The 24141-nt window shown below is 45.9% G+C and overlaps 1 protein-coding gene across 1 annotated transcript in view; it reads right to left on the bottom strand.

Moving 5' to 3' along the window:
- Positions 1-17850: 17850 nt before the first annotated feature.
- LOC129827456 (cationic amino acid transporter 2-like) overlaps positions 17851-24141 on the bottom strand; it is a 33015-nt gene continuing 26724 nt past the window's right edge. Inside the window, exons 10-14 of the mRNA XM_055888331.1 lie at positions 22268-22370; positions 22044-22177; positions 21123-21289; positions 20759-20867; positions 17851-20141 (exon numbers count right to left, since the gene is read on the bottom strand). Coding sequence (XP_055744306.1) covers positions 20011-20141; positions 20759-20867; positions 21123-21289; positions 22044-22177; positions 22268-22370 — 644 coding nt within the window. The 3' untranslated portion in view covers positions 17851-20010. The remainder of the gene's footprint in view (positions 20142-20758; positions 20868-21122; positions 21290-22043; positions 22178-22267; positions 22371-24141) is intronic.

Here is a 24141-nt window from a genome sequence, read left to right as displayed (position 1 = left end):
CCGGCGCATGTGACAAATTAAAATGTGATTTGATTTGTATCAACGATGGACGAATGAAACAAATACCAAAAGACAGTTTTTTGAGTGGAGTTTTCCTTTAACTGGGAAAAATAACCTACCCAACCCTGCCTATGGAGTACACTAACTCTGACCAGAGTCCTATAGGGAATAGAATCCCTCTGACCAGAGTCCTATAGGGAATAGAATCCCTCTGACCAGAGTCCTATCGGGAATAGAATCCCTCTGACCAGAGTCCTATAGGGAATAGAATCCCTCTGACCAGAGTCCTATCGGGAATAGAATCCCTCTGACCAGAGTCCTATCGGGAATAGAATCCCTCTGACCAGAGTCCTATAGGGAATAGAATCCCTCTGACCAGAGTCCAATAGGGAATAGAATCCCTCTGACCAGAGTCCTATCGGGAATAGAATCCCTCTGACTAGAGTCCTATAGGGAATAGAATCCCTCTGACCAGAGACCTATAGGGAATAGGGGATACAACTTCTATCATCTCTCCTTTCTGTCTGTTCCTGTCCCATTCTACTCAGCATCACAATAGGCCAGCTGACGATCAGGTGGGCTGTTCTGACCCCATGCTGTTTCTCAATAGGCCAGGTAATTGCCAGATTATCAGTTTGCTAATGTGTCTTGGTTAGGTTCATTCATACACCCCCTTCCTACCCTATCTCCTTCACAGGGCCATTCTCACCTTCTCCCACCCCTGGTAACTCCTGAGGTCTCATTGGCCATGTAACCCCTAGGATAAATCACTGGCTGGGGAAACATCCCCCAACCCCACTCTATCCTGAATCAACCAAGACCCCCCCCCCCACCCCCCCCTATACAGACGTCTATGATAAATGACATAGTAGAACATGAGACTTTTACATTGTAGTATTTAAGCTCACTCCAGACACTGAAACCAATAGACTTGTGGGTCCTGCTGCTGGACTTCCCGGTGAGGAGGATTCTTATTATTATTTCTGTTTGATGGTAAGTGCTTTGTCATTTGTTTGGTTGTTGTTCTTCCTCCTAGATCTGTGTTGAAGCTAGTAAAACATGTATCTTACTGTGTATCTTTGTTCTACTGTATTTTTGACTGTATGTTTTGTTTATTCCTGTAACGGCATTCCTCTTCGTCTGAGGAGGAGTAGGAAGGATCGGACCAATGTGCAGCGTGGTAAGTGTTCGTCATTTTATTAAAATGCATTGAACACTAAAATACAAAATAAACAAACAAAGAACAACCGAAACAGTTCCGTCTGGTAACTAATACAAAGACAGAAAACAACTACCCACAAATCAGTGGGAAAACAGGCTACCTAAGTATGGCTCTCAATCAGAGACAACGATAGACAGCTGCCTCTGATTGAGAACCATACCAGGCCAAACACATAGAAACAGAAAACCTAGACCTACAACATAGAATATAAACACACAGAACAAAACATAGAATGCCCACCCCAACTCACGCCCTGACCAAACTAAAATAGAGACATAAAAAAGGAACTAAGGTCAGGACGTGACAATTCCATGTGTAACTCTGTGTTGTTGTTTGTGTCGAACTGCTTTGCTTTATCTTGGCCAGGTCGCAATTGTAAATGAGAACTTGTTCTCAACTAGCCTACCTGGTTAATAAATAAAGGTGAAATAAAAAAGAAAAAAATTCAAAACTGTACATGATAAATGGCTGATGTAAACATGTAACTCTACCCTTTCTATTTCTCTCTCCCCTCTCTATTTCTCTCTCCCCTCTCTATTTCTCTCTCCCCTCTCTATTTCTCCCCCTCTCTATGTCTCTCTCCCCTCTCTATTTCTCCCCCTCTCTATTTCTCTCCCCCCTCTCTATTTCTCCCCCTCTCTATTTCTCTCTCCCCTCTCCTTCTCCCCCTTTCTATTTCTCTCCCCCCTCTCTATTTCTCCCCCTCTCTATTTCTCTCTCCCCTCTCTATCTCTCCCCCTCTCTATTTCTCCCCCTTTCCATTTCTCTCCCCCCTCTCTATTTCTCCCCCTCTCTATTTCTCTCTCCCCTCTCTATTTCTCCCCCTCTCTATTTCTCTCTCCCCTCTCTATTTCTCCCCCTCTCTATTTCTCTCTCCCCTCTCTATTTCTCTCTCCCCTCTCTATTTCTCTCTCTCCTCTCTATTTCTCTCTCCCCTCTCTATTTCTCTCTCCCCTCTCTATTTCTCTTTTCCCTCTCTATTTCTTCCCCTCTCTATTTCTCCCCCTCTCTATTTCTCCCCCCTCTCTATTTCTCCCCTTCTCTATTTCTCTCTCCCCTCTCTATTTCTCCCCCTCTCTATTTCTCTCCCCCCTCTCTATTTCTCTCTCCCCTCTCTATTTCTCTCCCCCCTCTCTATTTCTCCCCCCCTCTCTATTTCTCCCCCTCTATATTTCTCCCCATCTCTATTTCTCCCCATCTCTATTTCTCTCTCCCCTCTCTATTTCTCCCCTCTCTATTTCTCTCCCCCTCTCTATTTCTCCCCCTCTCTATTTCTCTCCCCCCTCTCTATTTCTCCCCCTCTCTATTTCTCTCTCCCCTCTCTATTTCTACCCCTCTCTATGTCTCTCTCCCCTCTCTATTTCTCCCCCTCTCTATTTCTCTCCCCCCTTTCTATTTCTCCCCCTCTCTATTTCTCTCTCCCCTCTCTATTTCTCCCCCTTTCTATTTCTCCCCCCCCCTCTCTATTTCTCTCTCCCCTCTCTATTTCTCTCTCCCCTCTCTATTTCTCTCTCCCCTCTCTATTTCTCCCCCTTTCCATTTCTCTCCCCCTCTCTATTTCTCTCTCCCCTCTCTATTTCTCTCTCCCTTATCTATTTCTCCCCCTCTCTATTTCTCCCCATCTCTATTTCTCTCTCCCCTCTCTATTTCTCTCTCCCCTCTCTATTTCTCTCTCCCCTCTCTATTTCTCTCTCCCCTCTCTATTTCTCTCTCCCCTCTCTATTTCTCTTTCCCCTCTCTATTTCTCTTTCCCCTCTCTATTTCTTCCCCTCTCTATTTCTCCCCCTCTCTATTTCTCCCCCCTCTCTATTTCTCCCCCTCTCTATTTCTCTTCCCCCTCTCTATTTCTCCCCCTCTCTATTTCTCTCTCCCCTCTCTATTTCTCTCCCCCCTCTCTATTTCTCCCCCTCTATATTTCTCCCCATCTCTATTTCTCTCTCCCCTCTCTATTTCTCTCTCCCCTCTCTATTTCTCCCCTCTCTATTTCTCTCCCCCTCTCTATTTCTCCCCCTCTCTATTTCTCTCCCCCCTCTCTATTTCTCCCCCTCTCTATTTCTCTCTCCCCTCTCTATTTCTCCCCCTCTCTATTTCTCTCTCCCCTCTCTATTTCTCCCCTCTCTATTTCTCCCCCTCTCTATTTCTCTCTCCCCTCTCTATTTCTCTCTCCCCTCAGATTAAAATGTCATAAAAAAATGTTTTGTTCATTTTGGAGAGTTTCATGCAAACCCACTTTTACCACAGAATTTAAGTGAACAAACTATTGACTGTTAAAGATTCCTGGACTTTTTATTTGATTCTGATACACCTGAACCAAACAAAAATCCACTATAGTAAGCCCCTCTCTATTTTCCCCTCTCTATTTCTCTCCCTCTCTATTTCTCCCCCTCTCTATTTCTCTCCCCCCTCTCTATTTCTCCCCCTCTCTATTTCTCCCCCCTCTCTATTTCTCTCTCCCCTCTCTATTTCTCTCCCCCTCTCTATTTCTCCCCCTTTCTATTTCTCTCTCCCCTCTCTATTTCTTCCCCCTCTCTATTTCTTCCCCCTCTCTATTTCACCCCCTCTCTATTTCTCCCCCCTAACGTTCGTCTGGTGGTGTATTAACGGACCAAGGCGCAGCGGGTGATGAATACATACTGACTTTATTACAAACAGACGAAACACTGACAAAACACTAGAACAAACTACAAAACAAGAAACGAAGGCAACAGACCTGAAACAAACGAACTTACATATAGACGAAGGACGCAAGAACAGGAACAGACTACCTTAAACGAACGGACAAACGAAACAGTACCATGTGGAATACACTGATACAGGAACAATCACCCACAAACAAACAGTGAGAACAACCTACCTTAATATGGCTCTCAATCAGAGGAAATGAAAACCACCTGCCTCTAATTGAGAGCCATACCAGGCAACCCATTAACCCAACATAGAAAACATATAACATAGACTACCCACCCAAACTCACGCCCTGACCACTTAAACACATACCAAACAGAAAACAGGTCAGGAACGTGACACCCTCTCTATTTCTCTCTCCCCTCTCTATTTCTCTCTCCCCTCTCTATTTCCCCCCCTCTCTATTTCCCCCCTCTCTATTTCTCCCCCTCTCTATTTCCCCCCCTCTCTATTTCCCCCCCTCTCTATTTCTCCCCCTCTCTATTTCCCCCCCTCTCTATTTCCCCCCCTCTCTATTTCCCCCCCTCTCTATTTCTCCCCCTCTCTATTTCCCCCCCTCTCTATTTCTCCCCCCTCTCTATTTCCCCCCCTCTCTATTTCTCCCCCTCTCTATTTCCCCCCCTCTCTATTTCTCCCCCTCTCTATTTCCCCCCCTCTCTATTTCTCCCCCTCTCTATTTCCCCCCCTCTCTATTTCCCCCTCTCTCTATTTCCCCCCCTCTCTATTTCCCCCCCTCTCTATTTCCCCCCCTCTCTATTTCTCCCCCCTCTCTATTTCCCCCCCTCTCTATTTCTCCCCCTCTCTATTTCCCCCCCTCTCTATTTCTCCCCCTCTCTATTTCCCCCCCTCTCTATTTCTCCCCCTCTCTATTTCCCCCCCTCTCTATTTCTCCCCCTTTCTATTTCCCCCCCCTCTCTATTTCTCACTCCCCTCTCTATTTCTCTCTCCCCTCTCTATTTCTCCCCCTCTCAATTTCAACCCCCTCTCTATTTCTCCCCCCTATCTACAATACAATTTATTTAACCTGGCATATATATAAGGTGACGTAGAATGGCTACAGGAATAGGGTTGGGTGTATTCCCCCCCCCCCCCCCCCCCCCCCACGTCAAATAAATGGTACCGTATTGTAGAATATTATGAGATGATAGTAAAGCACGGTCAAATGTGCTTCTGACGAGTCTTATAATGTATTATACCTGTGTCACAATGCATTATAGACCTCTATAGCTGTTAAGTAAAGTTTTTCTAAGCAAAAAGGTCTGTTTCAAAATGGGTCATTCTGTATTATCTAATCTAATCCCTCCAGATGTGTTCTGAACTCACCTTGGAATCAGGTGATGTCAACAGACAGGGGCGGTACTGTCGGCCAATTGGTCCTCAGCTAGATGACCTCATAGTAGGAGGAGGAGAGTATGAACAGCTCCACTTATTTAATATATTTTTTTTTTCCACCTTTATTTAACCAGGTAGAAGAGTTGAGAACAAGGTCTCATTTACAACTGCCACCTGGCCAAGATAAAGCAAAGCAGTGAGACACAAACAACACAGAGTTACACATAAACAAACATACAGTCAATAACACAATAGAAAAATCTATGTCCCGGGGGGGGGGGGCTCATATGGCGCCCTATTCCCTATATAATGCACTACTTTTGAACAGAGTCCTATGGGAATAGGGAATAGGGTGCTATTAGGGACTCAGAAGCTGTAGGTGATTACATGGGCTTGTGTCTCAAAGTTAATCCTATTCCCAAACCCCTAATGTAATGCACTTCTTTGATCAAGGAAGGGGCCTATGGGTCCTGGTCAAATGTAGTGCACTACGTAGAAACTACGGTGACTTTTGGGACGTAGCCATGGTAACAACTCCTATGTCAGGAGGCAGTATTTAGTACCAGGGAAGAAGACAAAAGACTTTGACAGCCTTGTCGTACTCCTTCCTGCAGTCCCTGTCTTCACAGTACATGGGGAAGGTTTTTCTCCGGTAGAGTTGGACAGGGTCGGGGTGCCGTACCGGTCATGCCGCACGGGTCCTGTACAAACACGAAGAAACAAGAGTCCCTCACACCAGAGCCACACAGGCCTACATACAGCATCTCTGTACAAACAGAGAGGTGAGAAATGAGTCCCTCACACCAGAGCCACACAGGCCTACATACAGCATCTCTGTACAAACAGAGAGGTGAGAAATGAGTCCCTCACAGCAGAGTCACACAGGCCTACATACAGCATCTCTGTACAAACAGAGAGGTGAGAAATGAGTCCCTCTCACCAGAGTCACACAGGCCTACATACAGCATCTCTGTACAAACAGAGGTGAGAAATGAGTCCCTCTCACCAGAGTCACACAGGCCTACATACAGCATCTCTGTACAAACAGAGAGATGAGAAATGAGTCCCTCACAGCAGAGCCACACAGGCCTACATACAGCATCTCTGTACAAACAGAGAGGTGAGAAATGAGTCCCTCACACCAGAGCCACACAGGCCTACATACAGCATCTCTGTACAAACAGAGAGGTGAGAAATGAGTCCCTCTCACCAGAGCCACACAGGCCTACATACAGCATCTCTGTACAAACAGAGAGGTGAGAAATGAGTCCCTCACACCAGAGTCATACAGGCCTACATACAGCATCTCTGTACAAACAGAGAGGTGAGAAATGAGTCCCTCACACCAGAGTCACACAGGCCTACATACAGCATCTCTGTACAAACAGAGAGGTGAGAAATGAGTCCCTCTCACCAGAGTCACACAGGCCTACATACAGCATCTCTGTACAAACAGAGAGGTGAGAAATGAGTCCCTCTCACCAGAGCCACACAGGCCTACATACAGCATCTCTGTACAAACAGAGAGGTGAGAAATGAGTCCCTCTCACCAGAGTCACACAGGCCTACATACAGCATCTCTGTACAAACAGAGAGGTGAGAAATGAGTCCCTCTCACCAGAGTCATACAGGCCTACATACAGCATCTCTGTACAAACAGAGAGGTGAGAAATGAGTCCCTCACACCAGAGCCACACAGGCCTACATACAGCATCTCTGTACAAACAGAGAGATGAGAAATGAGTCCCTCACAGCAGAGCCACACAGGCCTACATACAGCATCTCTGTACAAACAGAGAGGTGAGAAATGAGTCCCTCACACCAGAGTCACACAGGCCTACATACAGCATCTCTGTACAAACAGAGAGGTGAGAAATGAGTCCCTCACACCAGAGTCACACAGGCCTACATACAGCATCTCTGTACAAACAGAGAGATGAGAAATGAGTCCCTCTCACCAGAGTCACACAGGCCTACATACAGCATCTCTGTACAAACAGAGAGGTGAGAAATGAGTCCCTCACACCAGAGTCACACAGGCCTACATACAGCATCTCTGTACAAACAGAGAGGTGAGAAATGAGTCCCTCTCACCAGAGTCACACAGGCCTACATACAGCATCTCTGTACAAACAGAGAGGTGAGAAATGAGTCCCTCTCACCAGAGTCACACAGGCCTACATACAGCATCTCTGTACAAACAGAGAGGTGAGAAATGAGTCCCTCACACCAGAGTCACACAGGCCTACATACAGCATCTCTGTACAAACAGAGAGGTATGAAATGAGTCCCTCTCACCAGAGTCACACAGGCCTACATACAGCATCTCTGTACAAACAGAGAGGTGAGAAATGAGTCCCTCTCACCAGAGTCACACAGGCCTACACACAGCATCTCTGTACAAACAGAGATGAGAAATGAGTCTCTCACACACAACCCATTTAAAATGACCATCACTCAGAAACTTATAGGATCTTTGTTCTTTATTGGACAATCCTGGCAAGACGTCTTTTTTAATATTCAAGTTTTATACAGGGAAGACACCATTGAGACTCAGGCCACTTTCTCTAGAGAGCCCTTGTTGCCGTGGAGGCCTGTTTCCATGGCACCCTGTCCCCTCACATCGTCAGGACCGAAGTCTCACCTGAGTCTCACCTCGTCGTCGTCCTCCAGGTAAGCAGGAACGCCTCACGCAACAGGGGTTCCCTTTACACCTCAGCTTCCTGGTGTCGCCGGCCCCGGACACTCAGATGGTCCCCTACACGCTGGAACTCCCCTTTGTTCACCTTCTATGGTATAAAACCAGGAGAGGAGAAACATGCATGGCAGTTTACCTTTAGTGTTCATTATGTTAAAACACAAGAGAAGCCCTCACACTGCTTTTGCTAGTATCACTTATTTTTATTCAAGCTTACGTGTCGGCTGTCACGTTCCTGACCTGTTTTCCTTTGTTATGTATTTGTTTTAGTTGGTCAGGGCGTGAGTTGGGTGGGCTAGTCTATGTTTTCTATTTCTATGTGGGGTTTTGTGTTCGGCCTGGTATGATTCTCAATTAGAGACAGGTGTGTATCGTTTGTCTATGATTGAGAGTCATACTAAGGCAGCCAGGGTTTCACTGGTGTTTTGTGGGTGTTTGTTTCCTGTGTTAGCGTTTGGGCCACACAGGACTAGTCAGGTTAGTCACGTTTGTTAATTTGTAGTGTTTGTTGGTTTGCCATTAAAATCATGAATACCTCCTACTCCGCATCTTGGTCCGATCCATGCTCCTCCTCGTCTGAGGAGGAGAACAACATTGACAACCTTTACATCGGCCTTCGTCACAACTTTTGTGAACGCTTGTAATTAGCACCCATTAGTAGACATTGCTCCACCAACATCTGTCCATTGCATCAAAAATCTCAGACGTGTGAGTGTTTTTTGGGGATTTGTGCACATAATGTTTACCTTTAATGTGTACTACGTATATGTACAGATTTGACGAAGATCCCAATCTGTCATGGCAGATTTACGATTATGAAAATGCAAAAACAAGGATTTCTTTCATGTGAATAATTTTTATGTTTTCAATCCTTCCTGTGTCAGGTGAACAGGTCCCTGGTTGGCTGCTGCTGGGGGAGCCAGGGTTGCTTTAGCTTTGGGTTAACCTGTTCCCCTCACTGGCTTACCGTTACTGGGTTTGGGCTTATGGCCTGGTGGGCTGGTCCGTCCCTCCTGTTCCCCTCACTGGGTTACCGTTACTGGGTTTGGGCTTATGGCCTGGTGGGCTGGTCCGTCCCTCCTGCTCCCCTCACTGGGTTACCGTTACTGGGTTTGGGCTTATGGCCTGGTGGGCTGGTCCGTCTCTCCTGTTCCCCTCACTGGGTTACCGTAACTGGGTTTGGGCTTAGGGCCTGGTGGGCTGGTCCGTCCCTCCTGCTCCCCTCACTGGGTTACCGTTACTGGGTTTGGGCTTATGGCCTGGTGGGCTGGTCCGTCTCTCCTGTTCCCCTCACTGGGTTACCGTAACTGGGTTTGGGCTTAGGGCCTGGTGGGCTGGTCCGTCCCTCCTGATCCCCTCACTGGGTTACCGTTACTGGGTTTGGGCTTAGGGCCTGGTGGGCTGGTCCGTCTCTCCTGTTCCCCTCACTGGGTTACCGTTACTGGGTTTGGGCTTATGGCCTGATGGGCTGGTCCGTCTCTTCTGATCCCCTCACTGGGTTACCGTTACTGGGTTTGGGCTTACGGCCTGGCCTGGTGGGCTGGTCCGTCCCTCCTGTTCCCCTCACTGGGTTACCGTAACTGGGTTTGGGCTTAGGGCCTGGTGGGCTGGTCCGTCCCTCCTGCTCCCCTCACTGGGTTACCGTTACTGGGTTTGGGCTTACGGCTTGGCCTGGTGGGCTGGTCCGTCCCTCCTGCTCCCCTCACTGGGTTACCGTAACTGGGTTTGGGCTTAGGGCCTGGTGGGCTGGTCCGTCCCTCCTGCTCCCCTCACTGGGTTACCGTTACTGGGTTTGGGCTTACGGCTTGGCCTGGTGGGCTGGTCCGTCCCTCCTGCTCCCCTCACTGGGTTACCGTTACTGGGTTTGGGCTTACGGCTTGGCCTGGTGGGCTGGTCCGTCCCTCCTGCTCCCCTCACTGGGTTACCGTTACTGGGTTTGGGCTTAGGGCCTGGTGGGCTGGTCCGTCTCTCCTGTTCCCCTCACTGGGTTACCGTTACTGGGTTTGGGCTTAGGGCCTGGTGGGCTGGTCCGTCCCTCCTGCTCATCCTGCTGGCACTGTCCTGCAGAGCAAGTATCAAATAGTGAATTTGTATTCTTTGAAATACACATAACCATAGTCACAAGCACAGTATGCTTCAGGTTAATGCAACAAATAAAAGCATGAAGAGTCTAATGTTGATTTGCCATACTTTGGCAATAACAGGAATATCCTGCAAGGAATTTACTATACAGACAGACAGCATGAGGTGACAGCATGAGGTGAAACCAAATGAAATGTAATGTAACTAACACAAGAAATACCATCAAAGTTCACAGTAAGTCAGAGTAATGCAGCCATCTACTAATCTCCTCCTGCACCTCACTAGCCCACAGAGAGGAAATACAGTCACTTACCAAACTTCAGGATTAACCCACAGATGAGGAAAGCCCCCAATAACACCCGACCTCTCCCCTGAGCCGTTTACTGCCACCGTGGCTCCTGTGATGTACAGACCAATGAACCCACTGACTGCCTGACAGCAGGATTAACAGTTCACAAGGTTCACAACCGCAGTACAACAGGGAACGCAACAAGGATGGAAAGAAGGGGGTAGAGAGAGAAGGAGAGATGGAGAGAGGGAGGGAGAGGGAGGGAGAGAGAGAGGGAGTGAGATGGAGAGAGGTTAGGAGAGGGAGGGAGAGGGAGGGAGGGAGAGAGGTTAGGAGGGAGAGGGAGGGAGAGAGAGAGAATGAGAGAGGGAGTGAGAGGGAGAGGGAGGGAGAGAGGGAGGGCGAGAGAGAGAGAATGAGAGAGGGAGTGGGAGGGAGAGAGGGAGAGGGAGGGCGAGAGAGAGAGAATGAGAGAGGGAGTGGGAGGGAGAGAGGGAGAGGGAGGAAGAGAGGGAGGGAGAGAGAGAATGAGAGAGGGAGTGGGAGGGAGAGAGGGAGGAAGAGAGGGAGAGGGAGGGAGAGAGAGAGAGGGAGTGGGAGGGAGAGAGGGAAAGGGAGGAAGAGAGGGAGAGGGAGGGAGAGAGAGAATGAGAGATGGAGTGGGAGGGAGAGAGAGAATGAGAGAGGGAGTGGGAGGGAGAGAGGGAGAGGGAGGAAGAGAGGGAGAGGGAGGGAGAGAGAGAATGAGAGATGGAGTGGGAGGGAGAGAGGGAGAGGGAGGAAGAGAGGGAGAGGGAGGGAGGGAGAGAGAGAATGAGAGAGTGAGAGGGAGGGAGAGAGAGAATGAGAGAGGGAGTGGGAGGGAGGGAGAGAGGGAGAGGGAGGGAGAGAGGGAGAGGGAGGGAGGGAGAGAGAAGGAGGTTGGGTGCGTGACTGCAAAGTGAGTGGTCAGCTGTTTGAGCAAATCACACACATCCTCTACTGTCGACCAAAAGAGAATGGAAGAGAGAAAGAGAAAGAGAAAGAGAGCGGGAGAGGGAGAGGGAGAGGCAGAGAGAGAGGGAGGCAGAGAGAGGGAGAGAGAGAGAGAGAGAGAGAGAGAGAGAGAGAGAGAGAGGTAGGGAGGGAGGGAGCGAAAGGGAGACAGAGAGAGAGAGGTAGAGAGAGGGAGAGAGAAAGGCAGAGAGAGAGAGAGAGAGAGGGAGAAGTATGGGGGAGCGAAAGAGAGACATAGAGAGAGGGAGACAGCGAGGCAGATAGAAGGAGAAATCGAGGGGGAGAGAGAGATAGAAAGAGAGAGATAGAGATAGAGAGAAATATATATAGGGAGAGAGACACAAAGACCTACAAAGAATTAGAAAACAAATCCCACATCTATTGGGTGAAATACCACAGTGTGCCATCACAGCAGAAAGATGTGTGACCTGTTGCCTCAAGAAAAGGGCAACCAGTGAAGAACAAACACCATTGTAAATACATCCCATATTTATGTTGATTTATTTTTCCTACTGTACTTTAACTGTTTGCACATAATATGACATTTAAAATGTATTTATTCTTTTGGAACTTTTGTGAGTGTAATGTTTACTGTTATTTTTATATTGTTTATTTCAATTTTGTTTATTATCTAGTTCAGTGGTTCCCAAACTTTTCATAGTCCCGTACCCCTTCAAACATTCAACCTCCAGCTGTGTACCCCCTCTAGCACCAGGGTCAGCGCACTCTCAAATGTTGTTTTTTGCCATCATTGTAAGCCTGCCACACACACTACACGATACATTTATTAAACATAAGAATGAGTGTGAATTTTTGGCACAACCCGGCTCGTGAGAAGAGACAAAGAGCTCTTGTAGGACCAGGGCACAAATAATAATATAATAATAATCAATAATTCTGCTCTTTGTTTAGACATTGCACATATAAAACTTTATTTATTCATCGAAAATGGTGAATAACGCACTACAGGTTAATGAGAAGGGTATGCTTGAAAGGATGCACAGAACTCTGCAATGTTGGGTTGTATTGGAGAGAGTAACGGTTAATGTGATTGGATGTTCATTATATGACTGGGCTACCTGTATTTGACATTGTGTTGATATTTCGCTGAACACTAGATGGTTTAATTTTATTTTTGGTAGTGAAACGAGGCTACACAGGCGAGAGAAGAAAAATTACCCCAAATGTATAGCCCCGTTAGAAAAAATAAATGTACTGTTTGAAAATGTGGAGAATAAAAAATGTAAAAAAATATGTATTATAAAAAAAAATATTGTGAATCACATTTTTATTTGACGTACCCCCTGACGGCATTGCGCGTAACCCCCCCCCCCCCCCCCTCCCACAGTTTGGGAATACCTGATCTACTTCACTTGCTTTTGCAATGTAAACATGTGTTTCCCATGCCAATAAAGACCTTACATTAAATTGAGAGAGTCTCCACAAATTCCTCCTGTAATACTCAATGGAGACATTCAGGGGCCTGTGGTCCAATCAGCAGCCGGGATTGGAGGCTCCTCCGCCCAACTACTTCTGGGACTGCTGAGACTATTTGTTTAGCTGGAGCAGTGAAGAAAGAGGGGCATGGCGGGTTGGCAGTGGCCCTCTGAAGTACCTTTAAGACGTAAATAACAATAATGTCCTAGTGTTGACGTTGGCGTGTTTTAGTTAGGTACTACCTTCAAAGGGACAGAAGTTTGAGGGAGGCTGAGACTATTTGTTTAGCTGGAGAAGTGAAGAAAGAAGGGGCACGGCGGGTTGGCAGTGGCCCTCTGAAGTAAACAACAGGGTCCTTCCTAATACTACTCTTTTCACTAGATTTAGTTTGTTTAGCTGGAGAAGTGGAATAGAGGGAGAGGAGCATGGCCCTCTGAACTACCGTGCTGCAAACCTTGAAGACGGAAATATAGTATACTCTATAACAGGTTTTCCTAAAGCTCTTGTGTTTTGACCCAAAGCTTCTCATCGGTTCAAATAAATGGATCGGATGTTTCTAGGAGTCAAATATTGCACCATTTAGGAAACAGAAAGCTAACAACAATTATGTGTTTAACGCAGTGTTGGGCAAGCTACTCTGAAAAGATAGTTTACCAAACTACCAATTACGTACACTAGCAGTAGTTATGCTACACTAAATCTACCCTTAAGAAAAGTATAGTTTACTAAAGTTACTTTAAAAAACTACTTTGTGACAAATTATCATATCTAAATCTGAAATGTCATAGACTACAAATTGAAAGAACAGATCGATCTGGAGTCAGATGTTAACAGAATGTGTAATTTAGCCTATTAAACACAAATTAAGCAGGTCTGATTCTGAAAAAGAAAGGAAATTATTGCCTACTTCACCCATATTTTCGCAAAAGAAGTCGTGTTTAGTTCCAGTAGTTAGCTACACCGCTACATGGTAACACTACACTACCAAGATCTGAATGTAGTTCAACTACCACCAAGCTACTGCAAACTGTAGTTAAATGACTAGATTAAGTACATGTATGTAACTACTCCCCAACACATGTTTAACGTGTGTTTCTATGTATGGAAGGCCTAATGTAACGTCTGACCCATACAAGACACTGTAACATCACACCCATGTGGGGGACTCTGTTTATGGAAGCATATGCAGTTGATGTCGGAAGTTTACATACACCTTAGTAAACATTTAAACTCAGTTTCTCACGATTCCTGACATTTAATCAAATATGTAATTAAACAGTAGAGTACTGGAATGTACTGTATGGTGTAATTAAACTGTAAAGTACTGGAATGTACTGTATGGTGTAATTAAACTGTAAAGTACTGGAATGTACTGTACGGTGTAATTAAACAGTAGAGTATTGGAATGTACTGTACGGTGTAATTAAACAGTAGAGTATTGTAATGTACTGTATTGTGTAATTAAACAGTAGAGTACTGGAATGTACTGTATGGTGTAATTAAACAGTAGAGTACTGGAATGTACTGTATGGTGTAATTAAACAGTAGAGTACTGGAATGTACTGTATGGTGTAATTAAACAGTAGAGTACTGGAATGTACTGTATGGTGTAATTAAACAGTAGAGTACTGGAATGTACTGTATGGTGTAATTAAACAGTAGAGTACTGGAATGTACTGTATCTTATATGGTGCTTAATTAACTCTACTGTACCTCAGGTCTAGATGTCTGTGCTGTGTGAGTGCACTAAACCTTGCTTAAGGAATGACTTGCTCAGCCATGGTTATGGCATGGCCTAGGTAACAACATGTGAATGGTTCTATTGTTCCCCATGAACACAGAGTGGTAAGTGGCACGCTATGAACATGTCCCAAATTGCACCCTATTCCCTATATAGCGCATTACTTTTGACCAGAGCCCTATAGGCCCCAGTCAAAAGTAGTGCACTATATAGGGAATAGGGTACAATTTGGGATGCAGATACTAGCTCTTTATCCCAGCTTAGCACTGCCTTCATCACCGGCTTGGTCAATGGAAAATATGTGTGTTACAGTTTATTAATGACCCTTGTGAGAAGGCTTTGACCAGTGAGAAGGCTCTGACCAGTGAGAAGGCTCTGACCAGTGAGAAGGCTCTGACGAGTGAGAAGGCTTTGACCAGTGAGAAGGCTCTGACCAGTGAGAAGGCTCTGACCAGTGAGAAGGCTCTGACCAGTGAGAAGGCTCTGACCAGTGAGAAGGCTTTGACCAGTGAGAAGGCTCTGACTAGTGAGAAGGCTCTGACCAGTGAGAAGGCTTTGACCAGTGAGAAGGCTCTGACCAGTGAGAAGGCTCTGACCAGTGAGAAGGCTCTGACCAGTGAGAAGGCTTTGACCAGTGAGAAGACTCTGACCAGTGAGAAAGCGTTGACCAGTGAGAAGGCTTTGACCAGTGAGAAGGCTTTGACCAGTGAGAAGGCTTTGACCAGTGAGAAGACCCTGACCAGTGAGAAAGCGTTGACCAGTGAGAAGGCTTTGACCAGTGAGAAGGCTTTGACCAGTGAGAAGGCTTTGACCAGTGAGAAGGCTTTGACCAGTGAGAAGACTTTGACCAGTGAGAAGACTCTAACCAGTGAGAAGACTCTAACCAGTGAGAAGGCTTTGACCAGTGAGAAGACTCTGACCAGTGAGAAGACTCTGACCAGTGAGAAGGCTTTGACCAATGAGAAGGCTTTGACCAATGAGAAGGCTTTGACCAATGAGAAGGCTCTGACCAGTGAGAAGACTCTGACCAGTGAGAAGGCTTTGACCAATGAGAAGGCTTTGACCAATGAGAAGGCTTTGACCAATGAGAAGGCTCTGACCAGTGAGAAGACTCTGACCAGTGAGAAGACTCTGACCAGTGAGATTTTGACCAATGAGAAGACTTTGATTGGTGAGAAGACTTTGACCAATGAGAAGACTCTGACCAGTGAGAAGACTTTGACCAATGAGAAGGATTTGACCAATGAGAAGGCTCTGACCAGTGAGAAGACTCTGACCAGTGAGAAGGCTTTGACCAATGAGAAGGCTTTGACCAATGAGAAGGCTCTGACCAGTGAGAAGACTCTGACCAGTGAGAAGGCTTTGACCAATGAGAAGGCTTTGACAGTGAGAAGGCTTTGACCAGTGAGAAGGCTTTGACCAATGAGAAGACTTTGACCAGTGAGAAGACTTTGACCAATGAGAAGGCTTTGACCAATGAGAAGGCTCTGACCAGTGAGAAGACTCTGACCAGTGAGAAGACTTTGACCAGTGAGAAGACTGACCAGTGAGAAGGCTCTGACCAGTGAGAAGACTCTGACCAGTGAGAACACTTTGACCAGTGAGAAGACTCTGACCAGTGAGAAGGCTTTGACCGGTGAGAAGACTCTGACCAGTGAGAAGACTGACCAGTGAGAAGACTGACCAGTGAGAAGACTCTGACCAGTGAGAAGACTCTGACCAGTGAGAAGGCTTTGACCAGTAAGAAGACTCTGACCAGTGAGAAGACTCTGACCAGTGAGAAGACTCTGACCAGTGAGAAGACTTTGACCAGTGAGAAGACTTTGACCAGTGAGAAGACTGACCAGTGAGAAGACTCTGACCAGTGAGAAGACTTTGACCAGTGAGAAGACTCTGACCAGTGAGAAGGCTCTGACCTGTGAAAAGGCTTTGACCAGTGAGAAGGCTCTGACCGGTGAGAAGACTTTGACCAGTGAGAAGGCTCTGACCAGTGAGAAGACTTTGACTAGTGAGAAGACTTTGACCAGTGAGAAGACTGACCAGTGAGAAGACTCTGACCAATGAGAAGGCTCTGACCAGTGAGAAGACTCTGACCAGTGAGAAGGCTTTGACCAATGAGAAGGCTTTGACAGTGAGAAGGCTTTGACCAGTGAGAAGGCTTTGACCAATGAGAAGACTTTGACCAGTGAGAAGACTTTGACCAATGAGAAGGCTTTGACCAATGAGAAGGCTCTGACCAGTGAGAAGACTCTGACCAGTGAGAAGACTTTGACCAGTGAGAAGACTCTGACCAGTGAGAAGGCTTTGACCGGTGAGAAGACTCTGACCAGTGAGAAGACTGACCAGTGAGAAGACTGACCAGTGAGAAGACTCTGACCAGTGAGAAGACTCTGACCAGTGAGAAGGCTTTGACCAGTGAGAAGAATCTGACCAGTGAGAAGACTGACCAGTGAGAAGACTGACCAGTGAGAAGACTCTGACCAGTGAGAAGACTCTGACCAGTGAGAAGGCTTTGACCAGTGAGAAGACTCTGACCAGTGAGAAGACTCTGACCAGTGAGAAGACTCTGACCAGTGAGAAGGCTCTGACCAGTGAGAAGACTTTGACCAGTGAGAAGACTTTGACCAGTGAGAAGACTGACCAGTGAGAAGACTCTGACCAGTGAGAAGACTTTGACCAGTGAGAAGACTCTGACCAGTGAGAAGGCTCTGACCTGTGAAAAGGCTTTGACCAGTGAGAAGACTCTGACCGGTGAGAAGACTTTGACCAGTGAGAAGGCTCTGACCAGTGAGAAGACTTTGACCAGTGAGAAGACTTTGACCAGTGAGAAGACTGACCAGTGAGAAGACTCTGACCAGTGAGAAGACTTTGACCAGTGAGAAGACTCTGACCAGTGAGAAGGCTCTGACCTGTGAAAAGGCTTTGACCAGTGAGAAGACTCTGACCGGTGAGAAGACTTTGACCAGTGAGAAGGCTCTGACCAGTGAGAAGACTTTGACCAGTGAGAAGACTTTGACCAGTGAGAAGACTGACCAGTGAGAAGACTCTGACCAGTGAGAAGACTTTGACCAGTGAGAAGACTCTGACCAGTGAGAAGACTCTGACCAGTGAGAAGACTCTGACCAGTGAGAAGACTCTGACCAGTGAGAAGACTCTGACCAGTGAGAAGACTCTGAACAGTGAGAAGACTCTGACCAGTGAGAAGACTCTGACCAGTGAGAAGGCTTTGACCAGTGAGAAGACTGACCAGTGAGAAGACTTTGACCAGTGAGAAGACTGACCAGTGAGAAGGCTTTGACCAGTGAGAAGACTGACCAGTGAGAAGACTCTGACCAGTGAGAAGACTGACCAGTGAGAAGACTCTGACCAGTGAGAAGACTTTGACCAAAATGGAACATGATCAAGTTTATTTGAGAGTCATTTGCATTATGTCATTGTATACATTTTTGTATTTACATTATGAAACAATAAAATATATTGTTAAAATCTTAAAATAAGCTATGTACTAGACATTTATTTTAATTCAAAATACGATTTTTCATCATATCTACATTCTATATGTGTTAACATTTTGATACCTGTATAAAAATGGAATCTAAGAAATGGAGAAAGAAATCTTTCTCTGATTTAAAACTCACTTGCTTCATCTATTATTGCCAGGACAATGACAAGTAGGGTAAAGCAGTGAGTATGTGAACTTTAGCACACCGTCAGTCACATGTCATAGTTCACAGGTGAGTAGAAGAAACAGAAAGCTCAACTCTAGCTGGTTGAATGGACTCCAACATACTCTCTAGAAACGTATTAGCAAAGGGCTATTTCCTGAACAAAACACTGTTGTGCTTTCTTCAGCTGTCCACTATTATATTTTACGGTAGTAGAACAAGTTTAAAAAACAAAGTTGAATAACTTTTTTTGATAAAGGTCCCATGCTGTTTTTGATGTGACTAGCATAAACAGTTGAAGAGCAGTACTATTCTGAAAAATCTCACATTGTAAATCAATATAAATACATTCTATTTTATGTAGTCATTGTTCAAAAAGTATAAATAGTTATCAAAGTGATTTTTCTCAAACAACACGGTCAGCAAGCACACTGATACGCCTGGAGTATGTAGGAATACAGTAGTTGTCCTCGCTTTCAGCAAGCACACTGACTGCTCTTCCTGCTCGAAGGAGGTTTCAGAATCATAGCTCGACATCTCTCCGACTAAGAAATCACGTACATCAGTGAAGTCAAGGTAAATGGAAAAGTAAATATGGAATGACTTCAAGGAAAGATTGGTGAGAAACATAAGCCCTGTACAGAATGCACCGTGTGCGTTCATCCCAATGTGGAGATCATTGTTGTGAAATGGTTGAGGAATGAGCTTTGTCTGAAAGTCAAAACAGAAAATGTGTGTCAGTCTGTCTCTTGTGAAAACAGTGAACAACTAGTGAACATTTCTGAATTATAATATATACTGTATTAATAACACTCTTTCCCCTCATCATGTTGTCACGGTAAAGTGTTGAACTTCCATCTGATAAGTTTGTTAGAGCTTGTGACAATAGTTGACATTATGTTGTTCAGAAAATGATTCATATAGGCCTCTGACTAATACACAGGGACAAGGACTTCAAGGACTTCATCTCCAGTACACAAAAAAAAATATGAATGTATGTACTTGTAAGTCGCTCTGGATAAGAGCGTCTGCTAAATGACTTAAATGTAAATGTAAATCTCATCTTCATCGGACTCCTACAACATCAGGAGATGCACAGGTAGATGACCTCACGATCTCTGAACCAGCGTGATGTGGACTGAACAGCTGACCAAATCAACTCCTAAAACTTGCAATGTATTTTCTATTTGGGACATGTCGTATTTTATCTATACCAATACGGCCATGACGAAACAATGAGAAAACAAAGATATTTTTTTATCAAAGAACACCATGATGTCTCCTTATAAAATACATTATTTTAAAGTTGAAAATGACTGTGGAAATGTACAGACATAATGGTTATAAATGAAAGTCATTTTGACCAACTACACTTGTTGAATTCTAGTGGTGTTACAGACAGTATAAACCAGCCTTTAGTTAGACAGTAGACAGGAATTCTCTTAAATACACAATGTAACATCAGAACATCTCTCTCTCTCTATTCAATTCAAGGGGCTTTATTGGCATGGGAAACGTTGCCAAAGCAAGTGAAATGGATAAACAAAAGTGAAATAGACAATAAAAAGTGAACAGTAAATATCTCTCTCTCTCTCTCTCAGCTCCAGTCCTTTTCTGTCCTGTCAGCTCCAGTCCTTTTCTGTCCTGTCCTGTCAGCTGCAGTCCTATCTTGTCCTGTCCTGTCAGCTCCAGTCCTATCTTGTCCTGTCGTGTCAGCTCCAGTCCTTTTCTGTCCTGTCAGCTCCAGTCCTTAGCTCCAGTCTTGTCCTGTCTCTCGCTCTTCTGTCCTGTCCTCTCTTCTGTCCTGTCCTCTCTTCTCCTCTCCTCTCCACTCCTGTCCTATGTTGTCCTTTCCACTCAGCCTCAGAATCTGTCTTCTTTGAAGGCCTCCTTCTCCGTCACACCGCTGACGGTCTCAATCTCCACCTGGCTGGTCTGGTTCCTCTGCTTCTGGACGCTGTTACGGATCCCATAACCAAAGTAGATGAGGAACCCTACAGACATACAGACACAGAGAGAGACAGAGACAGAGAGAGACAGAGAGAGAGAGACAGAGAGAGAGAGACAGAGAGACAGAGAGAGAGAGACAGAGAGAGACAGAGAGAGAGAGACAGAGAGAGACAGAGAGAGAGAGACAGAGAGAGAGAGACAGAGAGAGACAGAGAGAGACAGAGAGAGAGAGAGAGAGAGAGAGAGAGACAGAGAGAGAGAGAGACAGAGAGAGACAGAGACAGAGACAGAGAGAGACAGAGACAGAGAGAGACAGAGAGAGACAGAGAGAGACAGAGAGAGACAGAGACAGAGACAGAGACAGAGACAGAGACAGAGACAGAGAGAGAGAGAGAGAGAGAGAGAGAGAGAGAGAGAGAGAGAGAGAGAGAGAGAGAGAGAGAGAGAGAGAGAGAGAGAGAGAGAGAGAGAGAAAATATTGAGATCAGAGGGAACCCTCCCCTCAACCCTCTGACATCCTGTATAGCCTCCAACCAGCTTTAAACAACCCACACTCCTATTGATATCAGGTCAGATAGATAGAAAATGACCCATCCAGCCTCCCAGTTTAGTGCTTGTGGCATGTATTAATGGGCAGAGAAGTGTTGGGTAGAATACTTACCTACGGCCATCCAGATGGCATATCGCATCCAGGTGTCTCGTCCTAACTGGACCATCAGGTAGACGTTGACAAACACACTAACTACCGGCAGCACGGGCAGGAAGGGCACCTGGGAGCAGACGTCAGGGGGTAAGAGAACTTTACTGAAATGCCAACATAAAGACACAAACAATGTACCACACAGGGCCCGAGCCCAAAGGTAAACATTCTGGAGATCAAACACATTTGGGGTTTATTACGATATTACGATCTGTTGGGCTGCATCTGATAATGGTTGATCATTATTGTGAATCAGCGATGTTTGAATAGCCTGTGGATATTGTCCTTTATATGCAGGTGTCCATCTTCCGACGGTGCTTCTCACCATGAAAGCAGCCTTGGCTTGGTTCTGTGGATGCCTCCAGATGATGATGACGAGGACCAGGAGGATGAAGGCTACTATGGACACACACACCATGCTCCAGATCTCCTGCCGCTGTATAGCGTCTATCGCTTGGGTCAGCAGGATGCACAGACCGCATACACACACCACTGGAGAGAGAGAGAGAGAGGAAGGGGATGAGGAAAGAACAAGTGAACAGAGAGAGAGGAAGGGGGTGAGGAAGAACAAGGGAACAGAGAGAGAGGAAGGGGGTGAGGGAAGAACAAGTGAACAGAGAGAGAGGAAGAGGGTGAGAGAAGAACGACTGAACAGAGAGAGAGGAAGGGGGTGAGGGAAGAACAAGTGAACAGAGAGAGAGGAAGGGGGTGAGGGAAGAACAAGTGAACAGAGAGAGAGGAAGAGGGTGAGAGAAGAACAAGTGAACAGAGAGAGAGGAAGGGGGTGAGAGAAGAACAAGGGAACAGAGAGAGAGGAAGGGGGTGAGAGAAGAACAAGTGAACAGAGAGAGAGGAAGGGGATGAGGGAAGAACAAGGGAACAGAGAGAGAGGAAGGGGGTGAGGGAAGAACAAGTGAACAGAGAGAGAGGAAGGGGGTGAGGGAAGAACAAGTGAACAGAGAGAGAGGAAGGGGGTGAGAGAAGAACAAGTGAACAGAGAGAGAGGAAGGGGATGAGGGAAGAACAAGGGAACAGAGAGAGAGGAAGGGGGTGAGGGAAGAACAAGTGAACAGAGAGAGAGGAAGGGGGTGAGGGAATAATGACTGACAGAAAGGGGGGAAGGCTACATAATGTCCCACTGCAGATATTACAGTACCTTTAAAATGTAGACAATCTTTGAATAATATTATTTGTCAACTTTAAAGACAGATTGATTGGATATTTCTTGTCAAACCGTTTTGCTTACCAGAAAATACAGTCAAACTTGTGACTGTTTTGGAGGTGCCCGATGTTGGGAATGATGGTGGTTTGAGACAACCAAACTTGGTGCTTGATTCAAGAATCTGGAGATCTGAGTCTTCTGATTGGGTCTCTTGGTACCTAGATGTTACAAAGTCAACTTAGTACCGTTTATTTAGCTAAATAGAGGACTGATGTTTATCTAAGTTTAAATATTTGGGAAATACTTACCTAAGTATGAGAATGCATATAGCCACAAGTGTGTAGGCAAAGAGTGTCCCAATTGACATCATATCAACTAATGCTTTCAGGTCAAACACCAGGGCCATTATCGCTGGGAGGGAAAACAAACAAACCTTAAAGTATTTACCGTAGATAAATCATCACACAAAATGTATCATAGGCCAAACACAACAAACTCTTCATATCTCTACGAGAGAAAGAGAGAGAGAGAGGTCACGATCAGATGAGCTCCTGCATTTTTCAGCATTTTCTTTAAAAAATATAGATTTAGAGTTAGATAAACTTGGATGTTTTGTCAGGAACACATACAGGATGCTACCCTCTACTACATAACCTTCACTTCAAATCAAAACTCAAAACCTACAACCTGATTTTGGACGGAATTACGGAATCACCTGAAAAGTTCACAACAACCAAGGATTATAATTCTATATAAATTCTCTGGAAAACAACAGAAACCTGAAAACACCACCCAACCTGGAACTGAGTGAGTAATGTTTAGTCTTAAACTATATTCTATTTCCAAAAGCCAAGAAGAAAAATACATGACATTACTTTATAAGGACTGAATGGTAACATAATTCTGTCAAGCTTGATACAGCTTCAACTAGCACTTACGTGTCAAGTGAGAGGTGTCAAAGCCCATTAGCCCAACAATGGCAGGAGAGTCGAATAGTCTACCCCAAACAAATGGAGAGGCCTTAGAAGCTGCCTCCCGCTGTTCAGAGGTAATTAAAATACAGTACCCGGTGATTGTAAAGAATGATAAGGCAAGAAAAGATCACAAAATGAAGCTCCTTATGGAAAATCAAGAGATACTTTTTGCTGACTATTACAAAAATGGGAACATCAGCAACCTTATCTTCCACACAAACCATCCCCTGGCATGGCACAGTGCTATATTAGCACACTACCCCTCTGTTAACCCCTCTGTTAAGAGAGGGGGGGTTAACGAGGGGTGGAAACTCAGGATTCTTGACAACGAGGACGAGGAGTCAGCTAATATAAATCTTTATAAGTCTGGAACAGTAATGGTACAGGGCAACCCCAAACAGTTTCAGCTGGACTTTCACCTAATCAAAGAATTAGCCCAGCAGGAGAAGCTCTCCCTTGATAAAGATACCCCCACCCCAAGCGGGTCAGACCAGACCTCTTCATCAGGACCCACAGACGAGCAACCCTCAGCAGACAGTCAACCTCCCAGCACAGAGTACTTCCCCCTCATTGAAATGAAGGATAAATTCACCCAGCTGGAGGTAAGGCAGGTGGAGCTGGAACAGCAGGTGATTACACTCCAGTCAGCACAGACCCAGACAACAGTCCAGCACAACACCCCCTTAACCATACCAGGAGAGCTGGAGGTGGAGAGACATATCTGCACTCTGGACTGTGGTGAGACAATTTCAACAGGAGAAAGAGCAGAAGCAGGAGCAGAACAAAGCACTAGAGGAGAGGATCAGACTGCTGGAGGAGAGGGAGAGGGGGATGGAGGAGAGGATCAGACTGCTGGAGGAGAGGTGGAGGGGGGTGGCATGTGACAGAGAACAACCCACTAGGGAGGTGGCCATCCCCACAGAGACGCCAGCAGAACAGCCCACCTCAGCACCAGACAAAAGTCTCAATACCACAGCAGAACAGTCCACACCAGACCCTGGCCATAGAGTCGACATCACAGCAGAACAGACAAAAGAAAAACCCCAAGCCCAGCAGCTCTCACCCCCTCTGAGCACCCCCCCTGTCAGCCACCCTGATAGCCCTCCTGATAACCCCCCCCACACCCACTGAGGACAAACACAAGACACAGATTGTCCTCCTTATGGACTCAAATGGGAAATTTATAGAAGAAAAAAAACTTTTTCCCA

The sequence above is a fragment of the Salvelinus fontinalis genome, chromosome 29, assembly GCF_029448725.1.
Source record: "Salvelinus fontinalis isolate EN_2023a chromosome 29, ASM2944872v1, whole genome shotgun sequence".
Lineage (NCBI taxonomy): Eukaryota > Metazoa > Chordata > Actinopteri > Salmoniformes > Salmonidae > Salvelinus > Salvelinus fontinalis.
This window is presented reverse-complemented; position numbering and strand designations above follow the sequence as displayed.